The 12,501-nt window shown below is 43.0% G+C and overlaps 1 protein-coding gene across 4 annotated transcripts in view; it reads left to right on the top strand.

The window, feature by feature from the left end:
- The window catches only part of LOC126199070 (aminopeptidase N-like), a 585,568-nt gene that overhangs the window by 467,749 nt on the left and 105,318 nt on the right, over positions 1 to 12,501 (top strand). For all 4 annotated transcript variants that reach the window (XM_049935786.1, XM_049935785.1, XM_049935787.1 and 1 more), the window contains exon 10: positions 6,917 to 7,106. In XM_049935786.1, the coding sequence (XP_049791743.1) occupies positions 6,917 to 7,106 (190 nt within the window). The remainder of the gene's footprint in view (positions 1 to 6,916; positions 7,107 to 12,501) is intronic.

Raw genomic sequence — 12,501 nt, 5'->3', positions numbered from 1 at the left:
CCAACTACTGTCCACACACTACATTTGTAGTGTCCCTGCCCACTATACTCATTTCTCGCAGCAGTCAATCTACCGATTTCCATAAGAGTTCGCACTGAAGAAGATCATTGGCCAGTAAGCCTTGTCTATACGAAGATGGTATCTGTTCTTTTGGACATGTCCAAAAGAACAGATACCATCTTCATATATTCATATATTCATATTTTCAACTGTGGATGAGTATGTACATAGATCTGCAAGTGAGATGTGATGACTTTCAGCAGTGCTGTGATAATTGCAGGAAAACAATGGTTTACCATAAAATATGGTCAGAACTGCTAAGAAAATATAAATATATGTATATTATTAATTCAAAGTTTGTATTTTTTCAGTTTATTTGTATGCTTAAGTGTTTGAACAGTGAATACCAGTTGCATTAATAATAAAATGTCAGTACTTTTGTAAGAAGATTGTTTTAAACTTTTGAAACCGAGTATCTGCAGTCAAACCTAATGTGGATTAGCATTATATTTCACCATACCCTTCACTCTAGCCTAGTTGCATCCATATAGCATTATTCATGGTATCGGCATTCCGCCTCGACAACAAGTTCACCAACAGAGAACATAGTGTTTACTTTGGGAACAGGGCATTATCCCACAATTGACATTCAAAATATTATGGTGTCATCATGACTAGATCATCGAGATTCAAGAATCATCTGTCAAACACAGCTGACCAACTTAAAAATGCCAACAACATCTTGCAGAAAGTTGCCAACACTTCAGGGAGACCTTCAGGCACCACACTACTGACTTCAGTTTTAGGTCTAATCTATCAGGTAGCAGAATGCTGTGCACCAGTCTGACTCGACAATACTCACACTGGTCTCATCAGTGTCTAACTGAATCAAACTGTGCTCCATATAACAGGCTAAATAAAGGCGACTCCCCTGCAGATTCAGTGGATAAAATAGGCCCAAGTTATTCCTGCCTGTTGTAAGAGGTGACTAAAAGGAGTCTCACATGTTTCAGTCTATATGTGATGGTCCCCTGTAGGGTTTGACCTTCATTTTACCAAATGTTCCTGAAGAGCGAGCCAATTGGGGAAGGGCACCTTACATGGTGCATCGTGTCCATCTTGCACTGAGACCTTCAGCATTCTTTATCATTGTGGCTTTGTAGTTTTACTCATTTTGCATCTCTTGGGTGAGGACACCTTCCTAGGTGCGTTTTCCTTCATCCAATATGCAGTGTCATTTTCTGTACTGATGATGACCATGGACTTCTTTGTACCTCATATCCAGCACAGTAGCCAGTCTGTTGTGGTGGGGCCATCATGTACACTGCTGGTTGTAGCCCTCAACTACACAGAGATCACTCTGCTGATGCCTGCACTGTTAACTCCCCATGTATTCCAATGAGTAAATGCCTGTCACCCTGGGTCATCAGGACTCCCGGCAATTGCCATCCTGCCAGGTGGCCTTTGCTGTGGCCAGGTGGCACCTGTGGGTAAGGCCCCCTGGTGGATGACATGCCATGAAGCATACCATGTCATCACTTGCTGGTGGTCAAAACCAGCAGTCTCTAAGTGCTCCAGTTCTTAGTTTAATGTAGGGAAGTATGACCCCAAACTGTTCCCCACCCTGGCCACACCATGGGAGGAACGCCAGGCTAAGGATGGCAGCAAATCTTATTCACCCTGGTACCTTGTATGTATGAGAGCTGATGGGGAATCCTTCAATGTGATGAAGCTTCAGTTTTTTGTAGAGTATTTAGAGGACAAGTTTGGGGAGGTGAAGAATTGCCCAAAATGCAATCTGGGTTGGTCTTGATAAAAACATCATCCTCTGCCCAATCACATGCATTACTTGCCTGTGACAAGCTGGGGTATGTTTCCATTACCATCATGCCCCATAAGAGCTTAAATATGGTCCAGGGTATTATATTCTACAGGGACCTTCTTTTGCAGTTTGATGATGAGCTGCGCACCAGTTTAGAGTGGTGAGGTGTCCATTGTATCTGGTGCGTCCATCGGGGTGTGAAGGATAATCAGGTGTCCGCTGGTGCCTTTATCTTGGCCTTCGAGGGTGACACACTACCCAAGAAGGTCAAGGTGATGGTCTATTGCTGTGATGTCAAGCCATATATCCCTCCCCCAATGTGGTGCTTTAAGTGCTGAAAGTTCGGGCATATGTCTTCCTGCTGACTTCCAGCATCACCTGTTGAGATTATGGACGTTCTTCACATCACAATACTCTGTGTGCCCTGCCTCCCATCTGTCTCAACTACAGAGAGCACCATTCCCCTTGCTCACGAGACTGCAGGATTTTACAGAAATGAAAATCATGGAATACAAGACCCTGGACTGATTGACCTACATTGAGGCTAAGAGGAAATTTGAATGCCTACAGCTTGTGTGTATGGCATCCTCTTATGCCACCATGATCACAAAAGCCCCATCAGTTCCGCCAATTCCAGTCAGTTCTCGGAGCTGTAAGACTACACCTGCCCCTTACTGGTGGGGGTCACTTCAGTACCTGTTGCTCACACATCACCTACCTCGGGAGCACTGTCCCCCATACATAGCTATGCTCGAGCCTCTGTTTCAGAGAATTACCCCCTCAGCCATTCACACTCTTAAACAGCAGATGGAAGGGACACCACTCTCATTTACTGAATGTCACAGTGAACCCTATAATGATCCATTTACAGAGTGGGAGCTCCTCAGTGCCCTTGCACATTGCCCTGACACAGCTCCTGGGCCAGATCAGATCCACAGTCTCTCAGAGACTACAAGTGACATCTCCTCATCATCTTCAAGCAGATCTGGTGCGATGGCATCTTTCCATCGCAGTAGCAGGAGAACACCATCATTCCAGTGCTCAAAGCCGGTAAAAACCTGCTTGATGAGGATAGCTATCAGCCCACCAACCTCACCAATGTTCTTTTTAAGCTGTTAGAATGTATGGTAAGTCAGCACTTGCATTGGCTCCTAGATTCACGGGAGCTACTGGCTCCATACCAGTGCGGTTTCCACCATGGCTGCTCTACCACTGATAATCTAGTGCCCCTTAAGTCTGCCATCCAAACAGCCTTTTCCAGACACCAACACCTGGTTGCCATCTTTTTTGATTTATGGAAAGTGTATGACATAACCTGGTGACATCATATCCTTGCCATTTTATATGAGTGGGATCTCTGGGGCCCACTCCTGATTTTTATCCAAAACTTCCTGTTGCTCCATACTTCCCGTGTCCAATCTGGTGCCTCCCATAGTTCCCCCCGTATCCAGGAGAATGGAGTCCTGCAGTGCTCTGTATTGAGTGTCTCTCTATTTTTAGTGACCATTAACAGTCTAGCAGCAGCTGTAGGGCCATTGGTCTCACCTTCTCTGTATGCAGACGACTTCTGCGTTGCATACTGCTCCTCCAGTATTGGCATTGCTGAGTGGCACCTACAGGGAGCCATGCGTAAGGTGTAGTCATGGGCTCTAGCCCACAGCTTCCAGTTTTCAGCCACGAAGTCATGTGTCATGCGCCTCTGTCGGCATCGTACCATTCATCCAGAACCAGAACTTTACCTTATGACAACCCACTCATGGTAGTGGAGACATATTGATTCTTGGGAGCCAGCCGAAGTGGCCGTGCGGTTCTAGGCGCTACAGTCTGGAGCCGAGCGACTGCTATGATCGCAGGTTCAAATCCTGCCTCGGGCATGGATGTGTGTGATGTCCTTAGGTTAGTTAGGTTTAATTAGTTCTAAGTTCTAGGCGACTGATGACCTCAGAAGTTAAGTCGCATAGTGCTCAGAGCCATTTGATTCTTAGGACTGGTTTTCAATGCTCGATTGACTTGGCTTCCTCATCTTCATCAGCTTAAGCAGCACCTCAATGCCCTCTGCTGCCTGAGCAACACCAACTGGGGTGCAGATGACTCTTTGCTGCTGCCACTCTACAGAGCCCTTGTTCAGTTCTCCCTTGACTATGGGAATGTGCTTTATGGTTTGGCAGCGCCCTCAGCATTGCATTTACTTGACCCTGTGCACCACTGTGGAGCTCGACCAGTGCCAGGAGCTTTTAGGATGAGTCCCATGGTGGAGGCTGGAGTCCCTCCATTGCAGATCAGACATGCACAACCACTCGCCAGTTACATTGCACACATTCATAGCTCTCCCAAGCATCTGAATTACTATCTCCTTTTCCCAACCTCAGCAGTTCATCTCCTGCATCAGTGGCCCAGGTCAGTGCTTACGATTGTGGTTGGTATCTGATCCATTCTGTCTGAACTGTAGTCCTTTCCTCTACCAACTCCACTCAGGATCCATCCGCATACACCTCCATGGTGTATACCTAGGCCGCAGCTTTGTCTGGACCTTTTTCATGGCCCTAAAGACTCCATAACCCCACATCTCTCTTACTTTCACTTCCTCTTGATTCATGACGTGTTCCAGGGTTCTGAAGTAGTTTACACCGATGGCTCGATGGCTGATGGTCACATTGGCTTTGCCTACATTCACATTCACGTTGTCATTAATTTTAGCAGATAACACCTCATTGGCTGATTTAGTTTTACCTTTTATACATTTTAGCGCCTGTCCCTTGCCCGTTTGTTGTCCTTCTGTCATTCTTGTGGTTTTTGCTTTCTCCTGGTATTGTGCTGTACGTCTCCTTTGTTTTCTTCTTTCCCTTGTGGAATTGTTTTAACGGGAACAAGCGACTGATGACCAAGCAATTTGGTCCCCTACCACCCTCTTTTAAACCAACCAACCAAATAAAGGCAACCCAACCTGTTGGCTACTCCCACTAAACTATATTGCTCCTACCCATCTGCAACAAGAAAAATTACTCTTTATAGAACTCAAAAAGATGAAGAACAGCTCTCTTCTACAAATCCACCAAGATATGGATGAGACAGACACCCCCTGCCTTTCATAAAATGCCCTGCCTCACCACCACACCACATTGATATAATATGTAAAGTAAAATCTGGCCTGCCGTAAACAAGAAAAGCAACACATTGGTTTCTGAAAATTGGTTGGTCTTATTCAGCATTCCAACAATCCACATTGTTCCGCACTCTTTTGGCTACAAGACCCTATTTTTCAACATAATCTCCATTCAGAGCGATGGGCTTATGCCACCTTGCTGGGAGGGCCTGTATGTCTGCACACTACCACTCTACTGGTAGACATCAGAGCCAATGTCTGGCTGCATCAATAATGTCTCCATCATCCATGTACTGCTTCCTGTAGAGTTCATATTTCATTGGACCAAACAGATGGAAGTAAGAAGGTGCAAGATCCGGGCTGTAAGTGTATGAAAAAGAATAGTCTAGTGAAGTTTTGTGAGCTCCCCTCAAGTGCATAGACTTGTCATGGAGAAGGAGAAGCTCATTTGCATTTTTGTGGTGAAAAATATGGTAGAGTTGTTTCTTCAATTTCCTGACTGTAGCACAGTAAAATGTAGAGTTGATCATTGCACCATGATGGCTGACATCAGACAGAATAAACACTTTGAGTCCCAGAAGACGATCACCATGACCTTACCAGCCAAGGGTACAGCTTTGAACATTTTCTTTGGAGGTGAAGTGGTGTCATCCTTGGTTCAAAGTGATGAAGTCACGTTTTATCATCTGTGATGATGTTTGAAACAAAAATTGTTGCCATCAGCCTTGTAACATGCAAGCTGTTGCACACAGGTGGTCCTTCGTTACTCTTTACGGTCTTCTGGTAGGCAGTGGGAAACCCTGTGGGCACACACCGTTGAGTGCCACAACTGGTGGATGAATGTGTGAGCACTACCAACAGACATCTCCAGCTGTGCAGCGAGATGTTTGACTGATACAATGATCCCCTCAAATGAGAGGGTCCGCACATTCCAACATTGCAGGAGTCACGGCTGTGTTTGGCTGGCCGGCATGACAGGGGTTTGGACAGGTACACATGACCTAGTTGCGGTGATGACAGATGCTTCATCCAACCCCTTGCCATGCTTTTTTTGAGTGCCAGGTCTCTGTAGACATTCTGCAGCACCTATGAATAACTGTGATGCTCTGGTTTTCCGTCAAAAGTAGCTCGATGACAGTTCTCGTCTTGGAACACACCTCCATTCCACGTGGAATTTTGAACACTACAGTTGCAGTGACACCTATTGGAACTTCATGAAACCATAGAGGCTGAAGCAGGAATATTCCATGACGTACCACAACAAATTTCATGTTTTTGCAACAGAAATTGGCAGAGAAAAAAAAAATATTTTGCATTGCTTCTTCAATGTCCCTCATAGAATACCAAAAAACTGTAACCGGTGTAATTTTTGAGAATATTCTCATGAAGAAACAGTGGTCCAGCTAAAAGTACTTTAAAAGTTGATTAAAAAGAGTATCAACCACAATAAAATATTTATTTACAGTTGTTACCGGTTTCAGTTAGAATGTGACTGTCTTCAGACCACTTACACCACAATGGTGGCAGTGAATGGAGCAGGTGTTACAGCTCCATGAATGTCAACTGAGTGTCTGTATAGATCAGAGAAAGCAGCTTCTCTGAAGTGCAAGAGTGGAGCTGCTAGGCAAACTGTAAAACGTTCAGCTGGAGGTTGCAGTCACTGGTGACTGCTCCATATTTCGCACACACTACAGAAATAACCATAGAATGTATCAGCAACATGGACATTCAGCTGTTTTTGTTCTCACAATTTTGAGGTTTTATGTATTTTTATATTTTTTCTTTTTTCGTTTTATATAGTCTGTATGCTTTATGTGCATACTTAATCTTTGTATTGTAGACTATTTACATGTAATTACCTCATGTGATGTAGTGAGCCATATACTAAATAAATAAATAAGCATTATTAACAAAATTTTAAAATAGCTGTGGACTCATTCTAGGAACTAACTTCATTTAAACTGAGCTGTAATTTTTTGTCTCGACGGCAGGCCAGGTACCTGCTGAAGCGCCCAGAGAACAGCACTTACTCCATTCCTTGGCCCTCACTCGTCTCCTACGTGGTGGGCACAGACTTCCAGCAGACAGCCACCAAGAGTGTATGGGTCATGGGGGAGGAACCAACCACCATAGATGGTTTAGCAGCGGAGGAGCCACTGTACCTCAACCTCAACTGGACAGGTATGCCATCCCAAAAGAGGAGATTGGGGGGGGGGGGGGGGGGTACCCAGTGACATGAACTGGTTCTCAGTCTGTAGGAAGAAGATACCTGACAGCTGGAAGCTGTGTTGCCAGCTTTCAGCCAAAAAGTGCAACCAGATCCAGGTGCAAAAAATATCCAACTACACAGCTATGGTGACACTCAGATATTGCCATGGAGATGTGTACAAAATCATGTAATGTAATTGGTCAAGGTAGACACCACAAGAAACCAGGCTGAGCCCACTGCAACAGTCAGGGATCTTCTACATCCACTACATCTACATTACTACTCCACAATTCATGCATAAGTGCTGGCAGCGACCACTTTCTCTCTGTTTCACTACCCTTTGACTCTTGAACACCACGTGTAAAACATGAACACTTAAATCTCTCCATGTAAGCTCTGATTTCTCTTACTGTGTTACAGTGATCATTTATCCATATGTAGGTGGATGTCAACATAATATTTTTCACATTTGGAGCAGAAAGTTGTAGACTGAAATTTTGTGAAGAGGTTTCACTGCAACAAAAAATACCTCTGTTTTAATGATTGCTATCCTACTTCCATGTTGTATTCATGACACTTTGTCCCCTATTTTGTTATAATACAAAATGAGCTCCCGTTCTTTGAATTTTTGATGTCCTCTGTCTGTGTTATGTGGTATGGATCCGACACTGCACATTAGTTTTCCAGAATTGAGCAGATGAGTATAGTGTAGGCAGTCTCTTTAGCAGATCTGTTGCGTCTTCTAAGTGTAATGCCAATAAAACGCCATTTTTGGTTCATCTTCATCACCACTATTTTTAACTTTTTCATTCTAATTTCACTTGTTGGTAATTGTAATACCAATACATTTAGTTGAGTGGCTGCCTTTACATATGTGTGAAATTTAACGGATTCTTTTTGGTACTCGTGTGGAAGACCTCACACTTTTTATTGTTATAGCTAGTTGCCACTCTTTGTACTAAACAGATATCTTATCTAAATCATTTTCTAATTTGTTTTGATCTTCTGATGATGTTCCTAGATAGAAAATGACAGCATTATCTGCACACAGTCTAACCAGGCTGCTCACATTGTCTCCTAAATTGTTAATATAGATTAGGAACAAGAGAGGGCTTATAACACTTCCTTCGGCAATGGCATATAGTGCTTCTGTTTTACTCAATGACATTCCATTGATTTTTATTGAACAGTGATCTTTCTGACAGCAAATTGAGAATCCAGTCATATGATTGAGATGATACTCCGTAGGCACGCACTTGATTAGAAGCCGCTTGTGAGGTACAGTGTTAAGAGCTGTCTGGAAATTTAGAAATACAGAATCAGTTTGAGATTCCCTGTTGATAGGAATCATTATTTAATGTGAGTAAATACCTCCTATTTAACAATAAAAATATTTTCTGAGTTTGTGGCGACTGTGTGTTAACAGATCATTCTCTTCGAAGTAATTAGTAATGTTCAGACACAGTATTTGTCCCAAAATTCTACTGCAAATTGACTACAGTAGTCTTCAGTTCAAAGACTGGTTTGATGCAGCTCTTTGCACCAGTTTATTTGGTGTAAGCCCCACCATGTCTGCATCAATACTGCACACTACAAGGCCTTCCCAAACAGGCACGACCCCTTTACCTATCCCCTCCCCTTCCCCCCAAACCTTGTACCTAGTGTGAAAACACATTTCTCATGTCACATCCTCGCACACCCCTAATCCTTCAACCACCACCAAGAATCAGGTGCAAAGTAGCGCCCCACTCATCACCCTGTATTACCACAGATGGGAGCATCTGAACTGTATCCTTTGCAAGGGATTCAGTTATCTATCATTGTACCAAGAAATGAGGGACATCCTACATGCAATCCTTGCCACCCCTCCTAAAACCATATTCTATCAGCCACACAACTGGTACATCATTCCTGTTCTGTCACTACACCACTCTCACTCCCAACCCATTCCCTAGGGGTCACATCCCGTGGAGGTGCACGACCCATCTGTCACATCCTACTCCAATCCTGTCACAGGCTTATCTGATCCCATCACAGGAGGAGCCACCAGTTCAAGCAGCCATGCCACATACCAACTTTTCTGCTATTTCTGTGCAGCAGAAATGAAGGCCATGCTCACCATGTGTAGCATCTCTGAGAGGACTGGTTTGTATGGAGCAGAGTAGAGGGTCCGAATCAGAGGCTTGGATGGTTCTGCAACTGTGCAGGCTGCAGATTCCTTGAGTTGCACCACAGGGTGGTGGGATTTCCAGTTCCGCTTAACAGATGTGTTGCGTTACTCGTGTGTAGTGGGGACTATGTGGTGGGGACTTGGCAGTTTTTTAGGTTTGGAGGGTTTCAGGAATGTGCAGAAATGGCTTCAGATTCAAAGGGTGCAGGAAAACACAGAATGAGTGTAGTCCCAGTGGCAGTCAGTATTGTAGTTGTAAATGGTCGTAGCTGTGTTGCAACACAACCAGACCTGCAACTGCTGATAGAAAGCAGTGAAGCTCAAATCATTATAAGCATCAAAACCTGGCTAAAGGCAGAGATAAGCTCAGCTGAAACTTTTTAGAGAAACGTAATGGCATTCAGAAGTAATAAGTTTACAGTGTTGGCGATGGAGAGTTTATCTTGTAGTAGTTCATCTTGTAGTGAAATTTAAATAGGTAGTTCCTATGTGTTAGTAAGGGTACAGATTACACTTTACAATCAGAATAAATTAGTATTTGGTTCCTTTTATGGACCCTCTGACTCAGATGAATCAGCTGTTGATGAAAACTTGAGTCTCATTTCAAGAAGTACCTCACTAAGAGACAATCTCCACTCCTTCCAAACTAACTATGTAAGTGTAAAACAGATGTAGCTTAAATTCAGAGAAATAGTATCAGTGAGAATTGAGAGATTTATATAAAATAAATGGAGATAAGATGCAGGTGGTTCACTATGGTACACAAAACAGGTCAGAACACTGTTGAACACAGTTGCAAAAAAAAAAGAAGTCATCGTCGTGTCAAATTTAAAAGAATGAAAATCTCCAAGACTGGTGACATTTTAGTGAAGCTCAAAGCTTAACACAGACTTCAAAGTCAGATGTTTTTAATAGCATTCACAATGAAACTCAGCCTCAGCATCTGGTGAAAATCCAAAAGGATTCTGGTCGTATGTGAAGTACATCAGTGGCAAGACACAAACAATACCTTCACCATATAATACCAATGGTAACATTACCAGCGGCTGTGCCACTGCAGCAGAGTTACTTAACACGTCTCCCAAATTCCTTCAGCAAGGAAGATTAAGTAAATATTCAAGAATTTTAATTGAGAATAGATATAAACATGAGTAACTTGGAGATGTCGTGAAGTAGTTTAAATAACTGAAAAAAGTTAAGTCTTCTGGTCCAGACAGTATACCAATTAGGTTCCTTTCAGAGTATGCTGATACAATAGCTCCTTACATAGCAAGCATATAGAACCAGTCACTCTACACAGAGTCTGTTGCTAAAGACTCACACCAATACTGAAGGAAGGAAATAGGAGTAATGCAATGAATTACAGATCCATATCGCTGACACTGATTTGCAGTAGAATTTTCAAACATATACTGTATTCAGATGTTATGAACTACTTCAAAGGTAACTGTCTATTGAGACATAGCATGGATTCAGGAAACATCATTCTTGAAAAACACAACTAGCTCTTTGTTCACATGAAGTAATCAGTGTTAAGAACAGGGGATCTTAAATTAATTTCTAGATTTCAGCAAGGCTTTTGACCCATTCCTCACATGTGACTGCTAATTAAATTGTGTGCCTATGGAGTATCATCTTAGTTGTGTGACAGGATTTGTGATTTCCTGTCAGAAAGGTCACAGTTCATAGTAATTGGTGAAAATCATCAAGTAAAATGGAAGTAACATCTAGTGTTCCCCAGGAAAGTGTTATAGGCCCTCTACTGTACCTAATCTGCATAAATGACATGGATATGATAAACAAGCTGGGATGGCAAACATTAAAACAAAGGCATTTTTCAGTGCACTGAGTTCTCACGTAATTTCGGTCACTATCTTTCTCTCAGAAATGTAAAAATATTTTGTTGAAGCCCAACTATGTAGAGAGAAATAACAGTAGTAAAAAATTAAGAGAACTCAGAGTTCACAAAAAAAGATTTGTTCATTTTTTCCACATGCTGCAAGAGTCTGTGATTCACAGAGAAATATTCTGAAGGTGGTTCGATTTAGCCACTGCAAGGAATTTTAGTGTGAACTGCAGAGTAGTCACGTAGATGTAGACGAGGATTTTTATGTGATCATGGCCACAAACTGGCCATCCATCAGAATAAGTGGCTACTGCCAACTTTGGCTGAGAAGAGAATTGAAGCCCCCCCCCCCCCCCCCCCTCCAAATGCACGAGATGACGTCCCACTGCCCTCCATTTCAACTATGGATGTATGAAGAACGATATACTAGAGTTCAATGACAGCAACCAAGCCCATGCTATCTGGAGCCTTGACTGTAGTACCAGCTTTTCTAAACAACATATGTGAGAGTTATCCTTGTAACACATCCTTCATTCCTGTAATTCTCCTGTAATCTCTGCTAACCCACTTTGCCCACATGCTTCAACCAACAGTTTACCTGTCCTCTGTCTTGCCCCTCCTTCCAGTCCAACCTTCCATGTCACTTTCCTCAGTCTTTTGTCCCACACCCCTCTGCATCAACTTCAGCTTCACTGTGTGCAGCACCTCATTTGTTACAATTAAGATGTTTTGCATGCCTAGCCTGTGTACCTGTCATGCCCCAATTTGCATTCCTAGTTGGCACACCTGCTGAAACCCTCAAAGCCTTTGGCTACATTTCTCCTGCTCCCCACCTATTTCTCCTCCTGTCCACTCGCCCGACATAGCTCCCATCCAAATCCACCTGCAAACTGCAACCCCCACAGTGTGTCTCCAGCCAGATCCTGCGTCGATGCTTAAGTTCGTACTGTTTTTCCATAAGTTTAATAAACACAGAAGATTGACATAACAGAGATTTTAGTCATCAATATTCTCCTTCACTATTTACAACAGTCTGCCAGTGCTGTGATAACTTCCCCATTCGGTGGCCGCAGGAATCACGTGGTTTCGAGGCAAAGAACTTGTCTGACCATGTTTGGAGTGCATTTTTGTCCAGAAAGGAAGTTTCCTACAGTACTGTCACATAGCAAAGGTTGGCAGCAAACTTAAACAATTGAGAGTGGCACAAAGTCAGCCGATTATCACCAATTGGAGAGGGGCAAAATTAAAGTGTGCTAGCAGTATAATTAAGCTGCCTTAATGTTAGCACTATTTTAATTTGTGTTAGCTTTAACATAAAAGTGTTTTTCCGTTGTATATTACATTAACTGTA

The sequence above is a fragment of the Schistocerca nitens genome, chromosome 8 (assembly GCF_023898315.1).
Source record: "Schistocerca nitens isolate TAMUIC-IGC-003100 chromosome 8, iqSchNite1.1, whole genome shotgun sequence".
Taxonomy (NCBI): domain Eukaryota; kingdom Metazoa; phylum Arthropoda; class Insecta; order Orthoptera; family Acrididae; genus Schistocerca; species Schistocerca nitens.
Note: the sequence above shows the minus strand (reverse complement) of the source record. Positions and strands in the feature narration are given on the sequence as shown.